The sequence below is a fragment of the Schistocerca cancellata genome, chromosome 6, assembly GCF_023864275.1.
Source record: "Schistocerca cancellata isolate TAMUIC-IGC-003103 chromosome 6, iqSchCanc2.1, whole genome shotgun sequence".
Lineage (NCBI taxonomy): Eukaryota > Metazoa > Arthropoda > Insecta > Orthoptera > Acrididae > Schistocerca > Schistocerca cancellata.
Window position 1 is genome coordinate 151,429,649 of NC_064631.1, and position 24,039 is coordinate 151,453,687.

The 24,039-nt window shown below is 41.2% G+C and overlaps 1 protein-coding gene across 1 annotated transcript in view; it reads right to left on the reverse strand.

Moving 5' to 3' along the window:
• The window catches only part of LOC126088215 (UDP-glucosyltransferase 2-like), a 154,110-nt gene that overhangs the window by 48,276 nt on the left and 81,795 nt on the right, over positions 1–24,039 (reverse strand). The window contains exon 5 of the mRNA XM_049906341.1: positions 17,696–18,016. Coding sequence (XP_049762298.1) covers positions 17,696–18,016 — 321 coding nt within the window. The remainder of the gene's footprint in view (positions 1–17,695; positions 18,017–24,039) is intronic.

Genomic DNA, 24,039 nt, shown 5'->3' on the forward strand with positions numbered 1-24,039 from the left:
TTGACTTCCGAAAGGCGTTCGATACAGTTCCGCACTGTCGCCTGATAAACAAAGTAAGAGCCTACGGAATATCAGACCAGCTGTGTGGTTGGATTGAAGAGTTTTTAGCAAACAGAACACAGCATGTTGTTATCAACGGAGAGACGTCTACAGACGTTAGAGTAACCTCTGGCGTGCCACAGGGGAGTGTTATGGGACCATTGCTTTTCACAATATATATAAATGACCTAGTAGATAGTGTCGGAAGTTCCATGCGGCTTTTCGCGGATGATGCTGTAGTATACAGAGAAGTTGCAGCATTAGAAAATTGTAGCGAAATGCAGGAAGATCTGCAGCGGATAGGCACTTGGTGCAGGGAGTGGCAACTGACCCTTAACATAGACAAATGTAATGTATTGAGACTACATAGAAAGAAGGATCCTTTATTGTATGATTATATGATAGCGGAACAAACACTGGTAGCAGTTACTTCTGTAAAATATCTGGGAGTATGCGTGCGGAACGATTTGAAGTGGAATGATCATATAAAATTAATTGTTGGTAAGGCGGGTACCAGGTTGAGATTCATTGGGAGAGTTCTTAGAAAATGTAGTCCATCAACAAAGGAGGTGGCTTACAAAACACTCGTTCGACCTATACTTGAGTATTGCTCATCAGCGTGGGATCCGTACCAGATCGGGTTGACGGAGGAGATAGAGAAGATCCAAAGAAGAGCGGCGCGTTTCGTCACAGGGTTATTTGGTAACCGTGATAGCGTTACGGAGATGTTTAACAAACTCAAGTGGCAGACTCTGCAAGAGAGGCGCTCTGCATCGCGGTGTAGCTTGCTCGTCAGGTTTCGAGAGGGTGCGTTTCTGGATGAGGTATCGAATATATTGCTTCCCCCTACTTATACCTCCCGAGGAGATCACGAATGTAAAATTAGAGAGATTAGAGCGCGCACAGAGGCTTTCAGACAGTCGTTCTTCCCGCGAACCATACGCGACTGGAACAGGAAAGGGAGGTAATGACAGTGGCACGTAAAGTGCCCTCCGCCACACACCGTTGGGTGGCTTGCGGAGTATAAATGTAGATGTAGATGTAGATGAAAATTTTGATAGTCTTAATATCGTTACTCTGAACGCGATCTAACTTCTCTTTCGGCACATCGACTGGCGAGTGTTCGTCAGAGTACCCCAAACTACCGCCTGGCCTAAAAAGCCCTCATGTGAACTCCACAGGTACTTAGCTACCCGAGCAGCTGTTTCCTTTGTATAGCGTACCTATGACCTATCAAGGGTAGTCCTACACATCCCCAATCCACACTCGACAGCGCAAGTCTAGAAATCAGACGCCAAGACTGTCCCAGAGACGACGAAGCCTTTGCTTCAGGCCGTCCATTCGGCTCCGAACCAAAGTACCCCGACAACTCTGATAACAGTGCTGTAAACTGAGAGCTCTGCTTGTACCGTGCGCGGGGCCAGCAGCTTTCACCTCGTCCGGCAGCCGCTCACATGAACTGCGATTCGCCTCAGCTCCTATGCAAAGTGCGTCGTTGGTGGCGAAGTGAGCCACAATTTTTCAAACGAGTGCACTCTCCGACCTCGATAGCCGCAGGCAAGACCGCCTCCACATCTCGGATGAAGGACCCCGCGGATTTCTAGCCAGCTCTGAACGCTATCTTCCTAAGGGGCTCCATATGCGCTTAACGTTGTTGCTGTCTTTAAGTAGCAGACCTCTACCCATGTGTGCTTGCTCGAAACCTTCTGAAGGAACTGTGACCTGTCCATTCACGGAGTGAATAAGTGAGACTCCACTTCGAGCAAGGCGGCCGTGTTACCACCCGCCACTCACCCTGCTGTGAGCGTGGGTCCACTAGGAGGTGCCTCGGCAGCAGAGACCGTGGGCGAAACAAACGATGCGTTGTCCCATGTGACGCACCGGATTCTCCTCCACCGCTACACGCCGAGGCAGCAAACTGAAGGCGACTGACAGTAATCAGAAGCGCATTCAGCTGTTCGCGAACTGCGTTCAGCTCCTCGTGCGTCCGCACAAAGACTGCACGCATCCTCCTCATCGTAGCAAGACTAACAGAAGTAAACCATAAAGGCAGACAGAAACAAAGTATGCAACTTGCTGCTCGCCTGATGTGTCACCAGTGGATGCTGATGTATCTTGCTGAACGAACAGACGCTAGTCTTCAAATCAAAACAAATGAGCTATTACTGCGCTATAGACTGAATGAATTTACACTTGTAAAACACGAGATTAATCTTCTTAAATAGAAAAACACGCAAGAAATTTAAGAAAAAAATAGATACGTAACTTGTCCCTCTGGAGATGTGTATCAGCAGACAGCTGGGACCTGACTGAGGACATCCTTCTCATAGAATTATTTCTGTCTTCTTCATTTCTGTAGAACTACTGCAATCAGCATCCACTCAGACCTGCTTACTCCGTTCGAGGTTTGGTTTCCATCTACAATTTTCACCCCCGTTACTTCTCTCCATTACCAAACAGAAGTCCCTTGATGCCTCAATATGAGTAGTGTCCTGCGAACCGAGTCTTTCTTTTGGGTACTCTGTCCCATAAGTTTCTTTTCTCCCCAGTTTCATGCACCACTTCCGTATTTGTTGTTCGATAAACCCATTTAATCTTCAGCAATCTTATCTAGCACCATATTTCAGAAGCTTTCTTCTCTTCTTGTCTGAACTGCTTATCGTCCACGTTTCATTTCCGTCTAAGGCTAACAATAAAATTGATATCGATTGTTAACAAATTTGGCCGGCCTGTGTGGCCGTGCGGTTCTAAGCGCTTCAGTTTGGAACCGCGTGACCGCTACGGTCGCAGGTTCGAATCCTGCCTCGGGCATGGATGTGTGTGATGTCCTTAGGTTAGTTAGGTTTAAGTAGTTCTAAGTTCTAGGGGACTGAAGACCTCAGATGTTAAGTCCCATAGTGCTCGGAGCCATTTGTTAACAAATTTCTCTTTTCCCGAAACGTTTCTCTTGCTGCTATACTACATTTGGAGTCTTATTTCGTAATTTAATTTCCTCAGTCTCGCTTGATTTAATTCGGCTACATATCATTATCCTCGTTTTACTTGGGGTTCATCTTATAACCTCTTTTCAACACACTTTTATTCCTATTGAACTGATCCTGCAAGCCCTTTTCCGTCTCTGCCTGAATTCCAATATTACCAACAAACTTCAGAGTCTGAAGCTCTTCTCTCTGAATTGTAATTAGCTTTCCAATTTCTCTTTGGTTTCCTTCACGGCTTGAGCAATGTACGTGTCGAATAAGACTGGGAACAGACCACAATCTTTCACAATTAAAAGGTGGTATATCAGTTAATGTTTCCAAAAGCTTATTATCCGTAAATGGTCGTTTCCCTGCATTTATTTTTGTCGTATTAATAAGACCTGCTGGTACGCTTGATTTAGGTGGAATATTCTACAGGAATTCTCTTTTAATCCCATTAAAAGCCTTTTCGAAGTCAATAAAGCATGTCTCAAGTAACAAAAGGCCCCTCCCAAGGGATCTCACAAACTTCTTGCGCCTTCACGACTCTGGTTCCTCGGTAATAAAGGAAAGTTTATCAGGTTAAAATTTTGCGTGCTAGTTGACTAGTGTTGCCAGATAAAATCGGGATTTACGGATCTCATAATCGGGACACAAAATAAAAAATAAATTGAACTAACATCGTAAATTTTCAGTAATTAGATAAGAATTTCGTTTTAATATATAACGAACAAAGCTGAGACAGTGCTACAACTAAGAGTGAAAAAAGGACCGTTCTGTACATTAAAAGTACCACCTTTAGGCTGATAATGAAGAATCTCCAACATGGTTCAGCACAAGTCAAGAAAGTACTAATTGGCACGTGAGAGAAGTCGCGGACAGTGAATGATTGATAGAAGATGGAAGTTGGAACACACTTCAGAAAGCAGCGGCGCGGCAGTAATAATACAACAGTGGAAACAATGCAGCCGAGGGCGCAACCTACGGCTAGCGCATGCGCTGAGGAGACCCTCATAGTTCACCACATTGTAGCTTTCTTGGTTACCGCCATCGACGCGTTCAAGTACTCAGTTTGGAACTGGACGTACTCGATCAGTTATCAGTGAAAACGCATTACATTTACCACAGTTAGCGATGCCCAAATGTCGTGACATTTGGCTTCCTGCACAGGGTCGTAAATACAGTGACGGGGATCCTGGGGCTAGCGCCTACATTGCCACCCCCAATCCACTATATTCCCAGCTCAACAAAACGTCGCCCACACATCGTCTTTCACAGCCAGCCTTCCCTTTCCCCCTCTATCCTACTACACACGCATATGCAATACGTTACAACATCTCATCCCACGTTAGTCAAGGAGTGAAAGCAGTAAGAAAACCTTTAAAAAATATATATTTTAAATACTTTAGTGACACGGATAATAATCTTAACAGTTTTCCCCCCATTTATCCAACATGGAACACCAAATCGTACCAACATCACTGGACGTAACAATCACTGCACACGGTCCTGTTGTTGTTGTTGTTGTTGTCTTCAGTCCTGAGACTGGTTTGATGCAGCTCTCCATGCTACTCTATCCTGTGCAAGCCTCTTCATCTCCCAGTACCTACTGCAACCTACATCCTTCTGAATCTGCTTAGTGTATTCATCTCTTGGTCTCCCCCTACGATTTTTACCCTCCACGCTGCCTTCCAATACTAAATTGGTGATCCCTTGATGCCTCAGAACATGTCCTACCAACCGATCCCTTCTTCTGGTCAAGTTGTGCCACAAACTTCTCTTCTCCCCAATTCTATTCAATACTTCCTCATTAGTTATGTGATCTACCCATCTAATCTTCAGCATTCTTCTGTAGCACCACATTTCAAAAGCTTCTATTCTCTTCTTGTCCAAACTATTTACCGTCCATGTTTCACTTCCATACATGGCTACACTCCATACAAATACTTTCAGAAATGACTTCCTGACACTTAAATCTATACTCGAACACGGTCCTAGGTACATTTTAATCCACACTGCTATATTAAGACAAGTTGTGTTTAACGGCCGATTAACTTCAAACTTTTACTGAAACTGTAGCGAAGAAATTCGATAAATTGTTCTGTAATTATAATAAATGGTATGTTGCACAAATTTGTACTATAACTAATTTCTTACGACTTCCCAAGGTTTACAATTTTAAAATACAAACCATTTCTAATTTTAACAAATTATAATTATAAAGTATTTTTTGTAATAATCTGAAGATGGACACTTGGCCCGAAACCGATCGTATTGAAATAAAGGGAAGTGATCTAGAGACTTCAACAGTAAAAATATCATTACAATGGATATAAATGAACCCACTCAAAAGTAAAGCTTTGTCAATCACCACAAAGATGAAGATATACAACACTATTATCTGCCGCATAGTACTGTACAGTTCAGAAAGCTGGACGCTTACAAAGAATGAAAGAGAAAAACTGAATGTTTTCGAAAGAAAAGTAATGCGAAAAATCTGAGGACCTGTGTTGGAGAATGGCGTTTGGGGAATTCGAAAGAACAATGGCATTTATTAGTTAATGAAGCAACCGGCTATCATCCAGAAATTAAAAAGTAGGAGACTGCCATGGGCTGGACATGTGGCCAGAATGGAAAACAACAGAATCATCAAGAAAGCATTTGAAGGAACTCTCCAGGCAATAAGACCATTGGGCCGACCTCGCACAAGGTGGAAAGATGACATAGAGAAGGACATCGTAGTTCTGGAAGTTTCCGCAGGGTGGAGAGAGGCTGCGAGAGATAGAAGGCGGTGGAAGCAGATTTCTGGTGCGGCGCGTGGTCTACAGGGCCTGTGATCGCCGAGAAGAGAAAAGAGAGAGATCTAGAGACTGAATTTGGACCTTTTTCTCAGGTGTAATGTTTCAAGAATGTTTAGAGGAAGGTACAACCACGGGTAATGGCATACTTTTCTACTGTATTAAGAACTTGACAAAATCTCTGAGATGATGGATACTGACATCAACGACAGTGCATGCTGGTAGTGAAACGTCCCCTTTGAACAATTTTACATGTGAAACGTCCACTTAGAACAATTATACAAGCCTGTGCTTAACCTGGCACACAATATTATTTAGCGCAACGCAATCTGACTTTCAATAACCCCTACAAAACAATGGCCCTGACTAACTTTAACCTATACCTTTTACAAATCACTTACCTCACAAAAATCTTCGCTACTCAAGCTACTGCAAAACAGCGAGCGCCACTACTGCCAGCTAAATAAAAGATTCAAACTACTGAAGGTACTAACTACTGATAGGGATAGTTAGCAAATGAAAGATATTAATAGAGAACAAACAATGTATTTACCTTAATATTCATAATTGACATTCAGTCTTACAGATTATCAAAACTCCGCCATCTCTCTCCCCACGTCCACCACTGCTGGCGGCTCACCTCCAACTGTGCAACGCTACGGCTACGCGCTGTTCACATCCAGCTATAGCAGTTCATGACAACAATGGCAGACAACAATGCAAACTAGCCACATACTGCACACAGCACAGCCAGTGATTTTTATACAGAGCGCTACGTAACGTTGCCAATAAGAAAACATAAACAGCCTACTTACATAGAGAAAACATAAACAGCCTACTTACATAAAGAAAACATAAACAGCCTACTTACATAGCCCCCATGCTCCCCACAAAAAATTTTACAAATGGTGTTGGGCACTGGCCAACACAGATTTGAAAAAATTTTTCATAATTACAATAACAAAGATACAAATGCACACACTTATTTATACAATGTTGGTCAAAAGCTAAAATTTTCTCACAGTCCATAAAGAAAGTCCTGATTGTTCATCATAATAGTAATTACAGTTTTTGTTTTTCACATAGTCTCATTAGTAAAAGAAATTGCACACAGAAGTAGTGGATTTCCATGCAGTCTTGAAGAAGTAGTGTTGTCCTTCCAACGGAAAGACAGTGCTGACTCTTGAAATGCTGACAGGTAATGGGCCACAACAGAGCAAACCCCCAGCAGAGTCAGTCGACGTTTCGAAGAATATTGGTAGGTAGGTCATCACAGAGTAGACCCACTGTAGTCCTGGTAGAGAGTATTGGTGGGCCACCAGGGATGCAGACCCACTGTAGTCCTTGTAGAGATGGCCAGCAGCCATCTGTTGCGACTGTGCAGGTGCGCAATCACCATTGAAGAGTCTTGCGGATAATAGAGCAAGTCCATAACCACCACTTGTGCACTCACAAAGTTTTTGGAATTGTCCTTAGAACCAGCGATGCTGTTATCCAGTCCCTTGCTGAATTATTAACACACGTGCAAACACTAACAGTCCCTACTTCTCACATATTGTCCATATACTATGACCAACAGAAATGTGTGCAGTGAAATGAATGCTTACAAGTTAATAATATGATGAACGGGTGTCAATTACAATTATATAACATAAGAATACAATTACAAAGATACAAAATACATCATTAAAAACATAACAATACAGATAACATTTGTAGTAATAGGGGCTTTACAAAAGAATAGAAATAAACATATACATCAGTGTTACAGGAATTATGACATAAGTAAATACATAAAAGATCAGAATAACTTGAAACGTCAACTTCACACATGAGCATTAAAACAAAACAGAATAAATAATGTCTAACATCTTTACAAAGAAAATACCATATTATTAATGCCAATTATATTTGAGGAGAACAGTATTCCTCATCATAGTGAATGTAGCTTAATATTAGAAGAAAAAATTCTATGAAACTACACAGAGACAGGAAGAAAACAAATACACAAGGGTACACAAAGACATAGTGGGATAACACAAGGAAAGGACAGGGTTTGTTTTACTGCAGTATTTGGCAAACAAAACTTTCTTTGCTTCTTGGAGATCTCCCTTCATTCATCATTATTCCCAAAAAGTCCTATCTATACCTCCTTCCTGTATTCTATTCATATTTCTTTCAAAATAATTATTTCTGATTGTACAATACTCATTGGGGCCCAAATCTTTCTTCGCAATGCATTCTTTACCTATTCTCCATAGTCAGTTTCTTATATAGTCTACCCCCTCTTAAGCTAACTTAAATCTACTGAGCTCAGATATATATACCAAGGGACGAGGCAATGCAGCAAAAAAAATAATTAACACAAACATCAATGACAAAATATAGAAATGGCAAAGCAAGCAGCATAAATTAGCAAAGCAAGTGCAATATTACAACTAATATAAGGCAATGCAGGAAACAAGAAAAACTAGCGTAGAAGAGTAACACAAAGTCAAATTCAGTAACACTATGCCTGACAAACAGCAGCAACTTATACCTAAACATGACATAGCTCAAGCAGAAAAAATATTACAGGAAACAACAATGCAGACAAGGGAAATGCATATTCACATCTTAATGTCTATGTAATTAAAGTGGTGCACCATAACAACTGATTGTAAAAAAATATTACCATGTACCTGAAAAGAAAATTAAGTGTTACTGTTACGAGTTACTTCTTATTGTTCTTTCCTTTCCAAGTGCTCCTTTTTTAAAGAATGTGGATTACAAAATTATCATTTAATAGATCTGTTGACAGAAAGAGTTCACATTAGCAAATGCATCTCATTTTATAAAAGCAATGCTGCAACACAGCTGGAAACCAGATATCAAATGAAATAAGCAATTACACAAACCAAAGCATAAAAATGTCATTCAGTAGTCATGTGACATTTCATTTCATAAGTTAATGGCTCTCAACTCTCGTAGAAAGACACTTGTAATAATCAGGTGTGCAGATGTAAAAATATTTCTTGTCATTTTGTTAGGCATTTCAGTAAATATCATAAATTTTTAAGTAACGAGGGTGTCGCATTAGCGATGAAAGGCACATCCTAATGGCTTATTCTCCAGGTGTTTGACACAGCTGTGTGCCCACAACGCATTACAAAAATCATATGTTTTCAAGTAACGAGCGTGTCGCATTAGCGATGCCCTCTACAAAGGTATGTCAACAGCGAGTTTAATGGCCTCCCTTTGTCCTTTTCTTCCACCTGTGCCTCTGGCACACCCTAATGGCTTTCTTTTCTACCTGAGCGTCTGAAAAGGCTTGTTCTCCAGGTGTCTGACACACCTGGGTGCCCACGTCACATTATGTGCAGGTGGTCACTTAACTTTCTTACGGAAACATTTACGACAGCAGTTTTCGCTACAGTGACAGTCTCATATAAAAATATTTCACAGGTCAAGAATTTGCGTTACAAATCTGTAGAGACAAAATCCAATTGACATAACAGAGTCCAAAAAATTTTCGTCGGCATTGTAATACATTCACGCATTTACATACATTTCATAACTCTTAAAGTACGATTCTTGGTTTCCAACAACCTTTTTCACAAACCAGAGTCCCTAACCACTACTCATTATTCCTTACCTTATTCGTCGACACTTCTTCAATATTTCATCATAACAGATACATAGCATACTCAAATAACTCATATAGCATCAGCTTATTGATCATTATGTGCAGCATAATACACATAGTCATCGTAAAAATAACACCATAACACCTCAGTCAAATCTCAAAAACGTCGTAGCTTTCTGCAATTGTTTCAAAATCTAAAGAAAATTCTCTGCTCATTTCAGTAGTGTCATCTACCTCAAACGTACTTTAAAAATCATGATCTCACACCAAATACATCATTCAAAGCTTTCATAGTATCACAATGGTACCAAAAAATATGAACAGTTCACACAGTACAGACAAAATACAATTTCGTAAGTGTGAAGTTACCCAACTGTGCAATTGCGTAAACATCTGTCACTGACGTAGTAAAAAAGATTTGTCTCTCTCAGTTAAATGATCAGATAGCTGTGTAATTTATGTTTTAGAGAAATATGGTACCGATGTGTAAAGTTGTATAAGCAAATACCATATTAGCTAGGGCTCCTTGTGCTTGCCAAACACATGGTACACAAAGTAGGCGTGTACCCCCCTGAGGTTTGTTGTAATTATACCCTCAGGTGTTACAGATTACAGCAATGGAATGAAATGTATCGCGAAAAACTTTCTTTGTAATTCAAAAATCTTTAAAAATAAATGTTTTAAGTACAAAATTAATCACTCAAATACGTGTCCAGTAGCGCTAAATATGCGTCTTGCTGTAAGATAATCTCTGGGAAGTGTCGTAGTTATTGTCCTCCGAAAGCTAAGTTCTGTAGAAGTCAATGTACTTACCTCATGATACACAAAAGTGAAATGCTTTGCGTATAGATAACTTAGTTATTACGCTTATTGCCGTGATGAGGAAAGTACTGTGCTGTAACGTATTGTTGTCCTACGGAAAAGGCTGTCTCCTTGTAGCAATAGCACAAAAGTCACCACTAAAACATGTCTCACTTTATAGAAGAATTCAGAAAAAACTGTGCAGATATAAAACAGATACACCGCAAAAGCAACATTGTAAATTGTCACGCATTAGCAGCGTCGTGATAAAATCGTGTAGCTGTCACATAAACTAACCACTGTGTCATCTGGCATTTCACAGAAAGCACCTCAAATCCTGAATCCACTCTCAAGCAAACCAAAATGTTGCATGAAAATTTCATTAGCAGTGCTGGTATATGTTCTAAGTATGTAAGCCGTATATTCGTTATGTAATCGTGCAACTAACAAGGAGGAATGTGTCGTCTGTTCGCAATAATAATGCATTCGCAATTACTTGTCTAAGTTACCTATGTTCTTGACTGGATGGTTAGTTAGCTTTAAAACATAGTTGCATGTTAACAGTTTCTCAGTGTGACAAATTGTACAAGTGGTGTGAAGTGAAAATTGCAAAGACAAAGTTAAAAAGCAGATTATCTGTCAATAAATGGTTTTACATGAGAAATGTGGTGTAAACCTTTACTCTTCCTAGAACGCAGAGTTTCAACTTCAACGCAATTATCATGTGGTATACGTCGGATTCTGTAAGGTCCATTGTAAACTAGAAAGAATTTGTGACTCAAGTGTTTCTTCTTATGTGACAATGAATGAGCTTTAATGAGAACTTTCTGACCAATATATAATTTCTTTGCATTTGCTTTACCGTGTAGTTTTCTCCTTTTGTCTGCTGCAGATTTTATATTTTTAAGAGCCAAATCAATTATGTCTTTGTGTCGAAGTTTACGTGTATTCGGGAAAGGTACAAGCTCTCTGATTCTGTTCGGAGGTTCTACATTCTTCAGTACAAGAGTAGGTGGTAAAGCAGTGGAATCATGAGGCATTTCATTCAGCACATTTTGAAATAAGTGTAAATATCTGTCCCAATGCTGATGCTTTCTGTGACAATAAAGTCTGCAAAGCTTATTGATTTCTTTCATAATCCGTTCAGACGGGTTACAATGTGGTGAATACAATGAAATAAAAACAGGTTTGATTTTATGATTCCGAAGCATGCGTAACCAAACAGCAGATCTGAATTGCGGTCCGTTATCTGAAATGACTTTACTAACGTGTCCCACTTCACGTAAGAAATTTTTAACAAAGGCGTTGGATACAGACCGTCCAGTGGCTTTACGTAACGGAGTGAAAGAAACAAATTTTGAAGTAAGTTCAACAGCGACTAGAACGTACGAAAATCCATTCGATGTTGTGACAAGGGGTCCCAAGAGATCAACAGCAGCAAATTCTTTTAATTTGGAAGGAATAATAGGAAACAACGGAGCACGATGTGAGATAGTAGATGGTTTCGCCTTTTGACAAAGTTTACAAATAGACAAGACTCTTCGAATTCGCTTTTCCATATTGTTAAAATAACAAGTCGTTCGAAGAATATGATAACATTTTCGTGGGCCAAAATGTGCGTAGCTGAAATGAATGTACCAAATGAGCTTATTAGCAAAATCGTCTGGAATGCAAAGTACCCAAAGCTTGTCATCAACAGTGCAGCGTTTGAAGAGTATGTTGTTTCTAACCAGGTAATAATGCCGAATCTGAGTGTGTGTCTTTTCATGCCATTTACTTTTGATATCTTTCCAAATCGGATCTTTATCTTGTTCATGAGCAATGTCCTTTAAAGATGTGGTGATGAAGTTTTCAAAGGCGACTTTCTGAATGTAAAGAATACTGAAATTTTTCTCGAGGTTGCCTTCTGTGTTACTTTTCTCAAGCCCAGCCGGTGCGCGTGACAGCGCGTCCGCAACAATGTTCTCCTTGCCGGGAATGTAGACTATTGTGAAGCGGAATTCTTGCAGAAACAATGCCCAACGTTTTAACCTATCATGATTTAATTTTGAAGACATAAGAAACTGTAATGCACGATGATCACTGTATACTTTTACGTGCTTACCAGAAAGAAAGAAACGAAATTTGTTAAATGCCCAAACGATAGCTAAAGCTTCTAATTCAGTAACGGAATAATTTTTTTCAGATTTTGTTAGCACTCGGCTAGCAAAAGCAATGGTTTTCTGTATGGTAGTGTCATTTTCTATGGCTTCTTGAAATAAATGGGCACCAAGACCAACTTTGGAAGAATCCGTGCTAAGGCAGAAATCTTGTGACAGATCTGGATGAGCTAGTATTGGCGCGTGAAGTAACGCTTCTTTCAAAGAATTGAATTCCAACTGTGCTTGTTCGTCCCAGTTCCAAATAGTATTTTTTCCAGTGAGAGAACAAAGTTTTGGTGTAACTAGAATTTGCATATTCAGAAAACGACGGTAAAAATTTACGAGACCTAGAAAACTGCGGACTTGTTTTTTTGTGGATGGAACTGGAATGGCTCTAATTGCTTCTAACTTTTCAGGATCCGGCTGAATGCCTTCAGAAGAAATAATATGTCCCAAAAACTTCACCTTCGTCCTACCGAATTCAGACTTTTCCAAGTTAACTGTAATTCCAGATTCTGCAAAAATACGTAACAAACTGTTGAGTATGCGGTTATGTTGTTCCCATGAAGCTTCTGCTATTAGAATATCGTCCACATATAAGGTGATGTGACGTTTTAAGAACTCAGGTAATATGGAATTTAACCCGCGAATGAATGCTGCTGAAGAAATGTTCAAACCAAAAGGAAGTTTCCGAAACTGATAACAAACGCCGAAACAAAGGAAAGCTGTGTATTTTCTACATTCTGGATGAAGTTCGATCTGATAAAAGCTGGATCTGAGATCAATGGAAGACAACACTTTTACACCATTAAAATTTTGAAGAAGTTCTTCCATCGTCTGCGGCCTGTCTGTTTCAGGAATAATGATAGTATTGATTTGTCTCGAATCTAAGACAAGTCTGATCGATCCATTTTTCTTCTCAACAACATGTAACGGATTGTTGTATGAGCTTGCTGCAGGCTCAATAATGCCCTCGTCAAGCATAGATTGTATTTCTGTTCTAACACGGTCCCTATAATGTGCTGGAATTACGTATGGTCTAACACAAAATTTAGTATGCTCACGAACACGAAATTGGTATTGAAACCCCTTGATTGTTCCTGTTTTGTGAGTAAAAACTGTGGAATGTGCTTGTAAAATCTCAAAAAGGTCCTGCCTATCAGTGTCATTACAATTCTCAATTGTCTGAATTTTATTCTGAATTAACTCATTAATTTCAAATATGCCGTCGATGTCATCCCTGTCAGTACTTGCAGAGTGATTGTTAGTGTCTAGTTCCGTAGAAAATTCCGAACTGTTATCTAACAGAAGGTAAAGCCGATTAATTTCCTCATCATGGTTTGAGAGCCAGTCTTCAAATTTCAAAGCTATTGACATACCTTCTTTCTCTAAACTTATTTCAGCATCGTGAAAGCTTAAAATTGCTTTGTATTCATTCAAAAAGTCTACTCCCAGTATAATTTCCGTCGACAATAATGGAACAATAAGAAAGTTCATAGAGAAGCTGTGGCTTTGGCAAAAGAATTCTAAATTGGTTTGTTGGCGTACATCTACACTTTTTCCAAAGATTGCACCTTGTAATTTAATCTTACGTAACGGAAGTGTGGGGCAATCGTTCGATTTGTTGCATTTGCTAAAAGCTGTTTCACTAATTACTGAAATGGGACTGCCAGAGTCAAGTACTGCCGTAAATTTTACGTCATTTACAGTAATGTGAATCACAGGATATGCAATGTTGTTATGTTTTACGTCGTGTTCCTGGAGTAAGATGTCCCTAATGTCTTCCATTTTTACGTAATTACTAGCTACGGCAGCTCCGTCGTCAGTTTCATAAGTACATATTGTCGCTGCCAGCGGAGTGAGTCATTGCCTATTGTCTCTTTGTTGGCGCGCGTCGTTATTGGGATTTGGAGACCTAACTTCTACAAATTCATCGTGACGAGAGTGCTCTGCTCTGTTTAAATCTCGCCAGTTCTGATGCAATTCAGGTCTGTCGTTACGATCATATCGTCTGTCGTCATGTCGGTAGTTTACATAGTTTCTTGTTTGCCGGTCACGTGGTGGAGAATTTCTGCCTGAGTCGTAACTGCGTGCTGGACCGTTGCGTCTAAAGTTATTCTGTCTCCCTTGATAATAGTTATATTGGTTCCCATATTGTCTGTTTCTCTGATTGTCTCTGTGATAGTCATTACCGCGGAAAGGTGATCTTTCCCTGTAACTATTACTCTGCCAGTGGTTGTCATATGGGTGGTGTCTGTTTTGGTCACGATTTACGTTGTAAGAATAGGTTTGTCGTGGCCATTTATTGTTTCTGTCGTCACGGAATTGTGACGGATGTGACCTATAGTGATTGTTTTCCTGTTTTCGCATCCCGCGACTGTCTGTGTCAATTTCCAGTTCTTGTAACAGTCCCTGAAAAGCTTCAATATCGTCTTTGCAACGTCCTGCCAAAATAATATGTCGTAAATGTTCAGGCAGTTTGATTAAGCAAATGCGGATGAGTTCTGAGGGGCTGTATGGGTTTGACAGGTACTGATTCTTGTGCAACATGTCTTCAAAATATTTGACAAGACTGGAAAATTCAGATTGTTCAAAGTGTTTCATCATCATGATGCTATGTTTTACGCGATCTTGTGTAGCTTGTGACCAATATGCTGAGAGGAAGGCGTGGTAAAATTCTCCTTCACTGTGACAATCGTGAATGACCGATCGCATTCTTACAGCTGGTTCATTCTCTAAGTAGCCACACATAAATTCTAACCTGTGCTCCAATGACCAGTTGGGAGGGAAACAATGAGAGAATTGATGGAGCCATGCTTGTGGATGAATGTCGTTGCCAGAATTCTTAAATGTTTTGAATTTACGTGTAGTAATGAACAGCTTATAGTCAAAATCATCGTGTCGGCGAGTAGCATATCGTGTCGGCGGTTCCATCTCAAAATTCGGTGTACCTTGCCAATTTCTTTCATAATTACCGAAATGCCCTGTGTTATTATTTTGTGGCTTTTGCGTATTTCTAAGTTCCTCTTCCCGTGTTGGAGCGCGAGTGTCCTCTGAAATACGTAATTCTTGTATTACCTGTGTCAGCTGATCTTGTACTTCCCGCATTTCTCTTTTGTACTGTGTGTTGATTTGATTTTGATTTTGTTTGAATTTTCTAATTTGTTCATACTCTTCTGTGTCAGTGAAGGCTATGGGTCTTGTGTCATTCAGATCATCATCTACCTTTGTAGATAAGTTAGTGACCTGATCCGAAAGTTCGGCTACTTTCTCTGATAATGAACTAATTTCCCCCATGTGTCTTTCTACTGTGTCCTTTAAGTTTTCCTGAGTTTTTGCAAGTTGCGTAACCGAATCGGTAGATGCAACTGAGTCAATTTTAGCTTGCAAGGTCTCATGATTTTCATGAACAATAGTTTGCAGTTCTTTTATGGCTGCTTCGTGATTCTGTAATGTATTTTCATGCCGCGAAAAAATAGGTTGGAAATGCTCACAAATTTGTGTTTTTACATCATTACAGACTTTCTGACATTTCGATTCAATGTTATGTAATTCAGTAGTTAAATCTTCACGTGTTTGTTCAAGTGTGGTGCCTAACTTTTGAAGCTTTTGCTGTGTTTGTCTCTGATTTTGTTCCATTGTGTCTAACTTTTGAAGATTTTGTTCCACTGTGTCTAACTTTTTAAGATTTTGTTCCACTGCGTCTAACTGTTGCTGTGTTTGTCTCTGGTGTTGTTCCATTGTGTCTAACTTTTGAAGATTTTGTTCCATTGTGTCTAACTTTTGAAGATTTTGTCCCATTTGTCTCTGATTTTGTTCCATTTGTTGCATTAATTGCAATAATAATGTATTAGTGTCTGGAATCTGTTTCTCTATGCTTTTTGGCAGTGGATTTTCACCGGCAACATTCACATTTTGACAAGCAGAAAATGTGTCTTGACTCATTTGAGAAAACGGTGAGGACGCAAAACCTGAATCTACAGTATTTGCAAAATTGTGTCCTATCATTTCGGATTCCTGAGGCGAGCTGTTGCCGACCGATCGATCGATAATGCTTCCCTGTTCATTACCTGTTTGACTGGCTACACCATTGTTTGACGCCCGCTCCATTTCCCTATGCACAGTTACCAAATTACTACTTTGAACATTAGTTAACTCATTACATGGTGGGGCCAACACACTGCTTTCGTCTTCACTGTCATTTCTTAGTTTACTTTGAAGCCGAGTGTTACGTTTTTCACACGCCATTATTGTCACAATATTTCACACGATAACACAGAAAAGCACAATTTGAATAGCAAAAATAAGAGAACACATTAACATAGCACTGAAAATAATATCTAGTTAATTGCAGCTGCGAAATACTTGGTGCAAATCTACATGCATGCCACAACTGTTTTACAGTACAACAATGAAAGGCTGCAACTACAAAGGAGATTCCCTCTACAATTACGCACTAGCAATAAACAAAATCTACACTAATTACACAAACTACAAGAAAAAAAATCAGAAGATTCCAGTGAGGTATCCTAGGCTAAGGGTCGACATATGAAACGTCCCCTTTGAACAATTTTACATGTGAAACGTCCACTTAGAACAATTATACAAGCCTGTGCTTAACCTGGCACACAATATTATTTAGCGCAACGCAATCTGACTTTCAATAACCCCTACAAAACAATGGCCCTGACTAACTTTAACCTATACCTTTTACAAATCACTTACCTCACAAAAATCTTCGCTACTCAAGCTACTGCAAAACAGCGAGCGCCACTACTGCCAGCTAAATAAAAGATTCAAACTACTGAAGGTACTAACTACTGATAGGGATAGTTAGCAAATGAAAGATATTAATAGAGAACAAACAATGTATTTACCTTAATATTCATAATTGACATTCAGTCTTACAGATTATCAAAACTCCGCCATCTCTCTCCCCACGTCCACCACTGCTGGCGGCTCACCTCCAACTGTGCAACGCTACGGCTACGCGCTGTTCACATCCAGCTATAGCAGTTCATGACAACAATGGCAGACAACAATGCAAACTAGCCACATACTGCACACAGCACAGCCAGTGATTTTTATACAGAGCGCTACGTAACGTTGCCAATAAGAAAACATAAACAGCCTACTTACATAGAGAAAACATAAACAGCCTACTTACATAAAGAAAACATAAACAGCCTACTTACAGTAGTTGCAAGATTGTAGCGGGATTTCACATAGAACTGGCCACGACGTAGCACTGACTTCGTGACGTCATGCGGCCTTCCTGTCTATTGTTGCAGGCTCTATATGCTTCAGAGATTAGGCTGGGGCTGAACGCACCTGCGGCAGGGGCTTGGGGTCCTCGACGTGCAGCCCGCCGACCTGGACGAAGGCCGGCACGCTGGGGACGGGCTGGTCGACGCTCCAGTGGCTGTTGACCAGCACCAGGCTGGTGTTGCGGACGATCTGCTCCAGCGGCGGCGTGTCCGCTCCCAGCACCTCGCGCAGCTTCTGTTCGACGTAACCACCCGACATCAGCCAGTCGACGGCCCTCACGTAGACGTGCATCACCGTGCTGTACACCCGCTCCCAGAAGCCAAACGGCGCCTTCAGGGGCACCAGGCACTGCTCCGTGTAGGCGGGGTGGTCTGGGTTACCCACCTGCAAACGGGAGTACACGCTGCAAATACCGGGCGGGGAACAGAAAGCCGGCCGTTCTGGCCATGCGCTCCTAGGCGCTTCAGTCTGGAACCGCGTGACATCTACGGCCGCAGGTTCGAATCCTGCCTCGAGCATGGATGTGTGTGATGTCCTTAGGTTAGTTAGGTTTACGTAGTTCTAAGTTCTAGGGGACTGATGACCTCAGAAGTTAAGTCGCATAGTGCTCAGAGACATATGAACCATTTTCTTGAAGAGAAAAAAGAACTCGTGGTAACACTCTTAAGTCCTGGTGTGTACCATAAAAACCTATACTAAAAAATGACAGCTAGTTTCTGTCATACGAGGTGCATTCAAGCTCTAAGGCCTCCGATTTTTTTTTAATTAACTACTCACCCGAAATCGATGAAACTGGCGTTCCTTCTCGACGTAATCGCCCTACAGACGGACACATTTTTCACAACGCTGACGCCATGATTCCATGGCAGCGGCGAAGGCTTCTTTAGGAGTCTGTTTTGACCACTGGAAAATCGCTGAGGCAATAGCAGCACGGCTGGTGAATGCCCGGCCACGGAGAGTGTCTTTCATTGTTGGAAAAAGCCAAAAGTCACTAGGAGCCAGGACAGGTGAGTAGGGAGCATGAGGAATCACTTCAAAGTGGTTATCACGAAGAAACTGTTGCGTAACGTTAGCTCGATGTGCGGGTGCGTTGTCTCGGTGAAACAGCACACGCGCAGCCCTTCCTGGACGTTTTTGTTGCAGTGCAGGAAGGAATTTGTTCTTCAAACCATTTTCGTAGGATGCACCTGTTAACGTAGTGCCCTTTGGAACGTAGTGGGTAAGGATTACGCCCTCGCTGTCCCAGAACATGGACACCATCATTTTTTCAGCACTGGCGGTTACCCGAAATTTTTTTGGTGGCGGTGAATCTGTGTGCTTCCATTGATCTGACTGGCGCTTTGTTTCTGGATTGAAAAATGGCATCCACGTCTCATCCATTATCACAACTGACGAAAAGAAAGTCCCATTCATGCTGTCGTTGCGCGCCAACATTGCTTGGCGACATGCCACACGGGCAGCCGTGTGGTCGTTCGTCAGCATTTGTGGCACCCACCTGGATGACACTTTTCGCATTTTCAGGTCGTCATGCAGGATTGTGTGCACAGAAACCACAGAAATGTCAACTCTGGAGGCGATCTGTTCAACAGTCATTCAGCGATCCCCCAAAACAATTCTCTCCACTTTCTCGATCATGTCGTCAGACCGGCTTGTGCGAGCCTGAGGTTGTTTCGGTTTGTTGTCACACAATGTTCTGCCTTCATTAAACTGTCGCACCCACGAACGCACTTTTGACACATCCATAACTCAATCACAACATGTCTCCTTCAACTGTCGATGAATTTCAATTGGTTTCACATCACGCAAATTCAGAAAACGAATGATTGCATGCTGTTCAAGTAAGGAAAACGTCGCCATTTTAAGTATATAAAACAGTTCTCATTCTCGCCGCTGGCGGTAAAATTCCATCTGCCGTACGGTGCTGCCATCTCTGTGACGTATTGACAATGAACGCGGCCTCATTTTAAAATACTGCGCATGTTTCTATCTCTTTCCAGTCCTGAGGAAAAAAAATCGGAGGCCTTAGAACTTGAATGCACCTCGTATTTTAAGCAACTGTAACTCTTAGAAAGGTTCTGCGACACATCAAACTCCCGAGTACCTAGTATGCGGGTTATCAGTGCATTGTGTGGCGATGTTTTCTTTTAAAAAAAGCGATACCTGAATGTTCTCTTATCCTAGATACACACGTGCGTGTTTTCCACTCTCAGAGAGCTCTTGCTAGTAAAACGTGTTGCACATACCACGCCAATAGTCAGCTCTCCAGTAGTGTTCTAGAGTGGGGAAAGAATTCATATAGTCGCTCTCTCGAGTTTAGACCTCTCGTGTAGACGGTGACCTCTGTCTCTATAGACCTGCTTGCAGTAGCTTTCAGACAAGAAAAACTGTACCGGCATTCTTGGGAGAGCTGAGAGTGTTGAGCGGCCATATTGCGTCCCAGGTTTGTGCAGTATTTCACACTTTGTACGCTACCGCATCTTGGTAATATATTTTTCTGTACTCTTGCATGCATTAAAGTAAATATACCCACGTAACTGTCGTGTTTTGAGCCATAATATCTGGCCATGACATGTTTCTGAGCGAATAAATCGCCTGTTTTACCTCCAAAACTAACAGCGCTAGTAGCATTTAGCATATTTCGAAAGTTCTAGGCTTGAACAATCACTATGCAGCAAGTAACATATAATTGCAATTTGTGTCCACAAAAACGTCGTGGACATATTATGTAGAATTAACAAACGGAAATAAAAAGCTGTCACTGAACAGACTCGGCCCCACGCTCATATGATAATATGCGCCACAGTAACACTGCAACACACCGCTCTGTAAACGTATACTGGCATTGTCGGGACAGTTGAGGTTACGGTCACGACGGATACGCACTGTGAGTGAGTGTAAGCGACGTGTCGAAAAAAAAGTGGTGAAGGAAGCTGTCAGGAAGTGGAGTGAGGACGAAGTTGTGCATTTATTTAGTCTGTACGAGGAAATGGCCAGCGTTACGGAATATTCCGTTATCGGACGACGGGAACTGAGACAATAAGCAAAGTTAGTTGGCCGAAATGGTTACAGTTTTTAACACCTCTACAGAAGAAATTTTACCAGGATACCCACAATTAAAGAACTCAGACAAAATAGTTTTATAACACAGATTAATTAATATAGAGGAACAAGTGAAGTTATGTTTGAAAGTAATCGGTTTAGAACGCGGAAAATTGCAATTTAACTTCAAATAATACAGCTGTAGGCTATCTATAAATGTGTATGATGTGGTATTTATCTGTTGAAGAACAGACCTTCCGTACCGGTTCCTTAAGTCAATACAAGTAAAATGTTCAGATAAATATATTTCCGCAAATGTGTGATTTAACAGATATCCGCCTATTTGGCTTTTGAAAGCCTACAGATATCAAGATGAAACTGGTGTAATGTTATTTCATTGTAATTCTTTCTGTACCAAGTATTAAAGAGAATAAACGTAGCTGATGCTACAAATGTTAGTGTCACAAGCAGATTGTCTTTAACGATAATGGATTTATGCACGGTAATATCTAGATTGACAGTTTTGAGCCCAGTTCAAAGAGTATTTCTTCCCCGTCTATCGTAGTCTTCCTCTTAAAATTTCAGTATAGTTGTGGATTTTCCATTAAAAAAACTCTGCAATGAGATTCTTGCATGCTCCAAAATCATCCCGCCGCCTAATCCGCTCTCTTATCCAACACGAACGTGGACATTTATGTTTTTTCTTTGCCGCTAAAAGTACAGGGCTATTATAAATGATTGAAGCGATTTCATAAATTCACTGTAGCTCCATTCATTGACATATGGTCACGACACACTACAGATACGTAGAAAAACTCATAAAGTTTTGTTCAGCTGAAGCCGCACTTCAGGTTTCTGCCGCCAGATCGCTCGAGAGCGCAGTGAGACAAAATGGCGACAGGAGACGAGAAAGTATGTGTCGTGCTTGAAAAGCACTCACATCAGTCAGTCATAACAGTGCAACGACACTTCAGGACGAAGATTAACAAAGATCCACCAACTGCTAACTCCATTCGGCGATGGTATGCGCAGTTTAAAGCTTCTGGATGCCTCTGTAAGGGGAAATCAACGGGTCGGCCTGCAGTGAGCGAAGAAACGGTTGAACGCGTGCGGGCAAGTTTCACGCGTAGCCCGCGGAAGTCGACGAATAAAGCAAGCAGGGAGCTAAACGTACCACAGCCGACGGTTTGGAAAATCTTACGGATAAGGCTAAAACAGAATCCTTACCGTTTACAATTGCTACAAGCCCTGACACCCGATGACAAAGTCAAACGCTTTGAATTTTCGGCGCGGTTGCAACAGCTCATGGAAGAGGATGCGTTCAGTGCGAAACTCGTTTTCAGTGATGAAGCAACATTTTTTCTTAATGGTGAAGTGAACAGACACAATGTGCGAATCTGGGCGGTAGAGAATCCTCACGCATCTGTGCATCAAATTCGCAATTCACCAAAAGTTAACGTGTTTTGTGCAATCTCACAGTTTAAAAGTTTACGGCCCCTTTTTCTTCTGCGAAAAAAATATTACAGGACACGTGTATCTGGAAATGCTGGAAAATTGGATCATGCCACAACTGGAGACCGACAGCGCCGACTTCATCTTTCAACAGGATGGTGCTCCACCGCACTTCCATCATGATGTTCGGCATTTCTTAAACAGGAGATTGGAAAACCGATGGATCGGTCGTGGTGAAGATCACGATCAGCAATTCATGTCATGGCCTCCACGCTCTCCCGACTTAACGCCATGCGATTTCTTTCTGTGGGGTTATGTGAAAGATTCAGTGTTTAAACCTCCTCTACCAAGAAACGTGCCAGAACTGCGAGCTCGCATCAACGATGCTTTCGAACTCATTGATGGGGACATGCTGCGCCGAGTGTGGGAAGAACTCGATTATCGGCTTGATGTCTGCCGAATCACTAAAGCGGGGCACATATCGAACATTTGTGAATGCCTAAAAAAACTTTTTGAGTTTTTGTATGTGTGTGCATTGTGAAAATATCTCAAATAATAAAGTTATTGTAGAGCTGTGAAATCGCTGCAGTCATTTGTAATAACCCTGTAGTTTTATCACACAGATTAATTAATATAGCCCGCATCTCGTGGTCGTGCGGTAGCGTTCTCGCTTCCCATGCCCGGGTTCCCGGGTTCGATTCCCGGCGGGGTCAGGGATTTTCTCTGCCTCGTGATGGCTGGGTGTTGTGTGCTGTCCTTAGGTTAGTTAGGTTTCAGTAGTTCTAAGTTCTAGGAGACTGATGACCATAGATGTTAAGTCCCATAGTGCTCAGAGCCATTTGAACCATTTTGAACCAATTAATATAGAGAAACAAGTGAAGTTATGTTTGAAAGTAATCGGTTTGGAACGCGAAAAATCGCAATTTAACTTCAAATAATACAGCTGTAGGCTATCTATAAATTTGTATGATGTGGTATTTATCTGTTGAAGAACAGACCTTCCGTACCGGTTCCTTAGGTCAATACAAGTAAATTGTTCAGATAAATATATTTCCGCAAATGTGTGATTTAACAGATATCAAGATGAAACTGGTGTAATGTTATTTCATCGTAATTCTTTCTGTACCAAGTATTAAAGAGAATAAACGTAGCTGATGCTACAAATGTTAGTGTCACAAGCAGACTGTCTTTAACGATAATGGATTTATGCACGGTAATATCTAGATTGACAGTTTTGAGCCCAGTTCAAAGAGTATTTCTTCCACGTCTGTCGTAGTCTTCCTCTTAAAATTTCAGTATAGTTGTGGATTTTCCATTAAAAAAACTCTGCAATGAGATTCTTGCATGCTCCAAAATCATCCCGCCGCCTAATCCGCTCTCTTATCCAACACGAACGTGGACATTTATGTTTTTTCTTTGCCGCTAAAAGTATTTAAAGTGCTGGTGGAGCCCGGTGCTCTTCTACCGCTACTTCTTCCTCACGCACAGCTATATGACAGAAACATCTCGCAGAAAGTGATCTCTCAGATCTCAAAGACACTCTCACCGTGCTGTTTGTAAACGCTTAAGGCATCTGCTCTTGCTAGACTCTCTGACATACAAAAAGTACTCATAAGGAATTATCAGACAGTAGCTATCAGCGAAAATTCGTCCCTCGTGTAAACTATTCTGCGAGCACTTTCTTCGAGTACCAAACTTAATGGGAGCAAAAAAGCCGTCACGTGTTTCGCAGGGCTTACAATTAGAACTGCAGTCGAGACGACATCAAGAAATTCCCTGACAGCTTGCATAGCTGTTGCCAACTTTCAACCGCGAAGCGTTAGCGGCTGCAGACTGAAACAGTAGTCGTCTGGAGAGCTGGTACAACACTGAGAGGTTGCCATAGAGACGCTTACAAAATCGTATTACTTTATTAG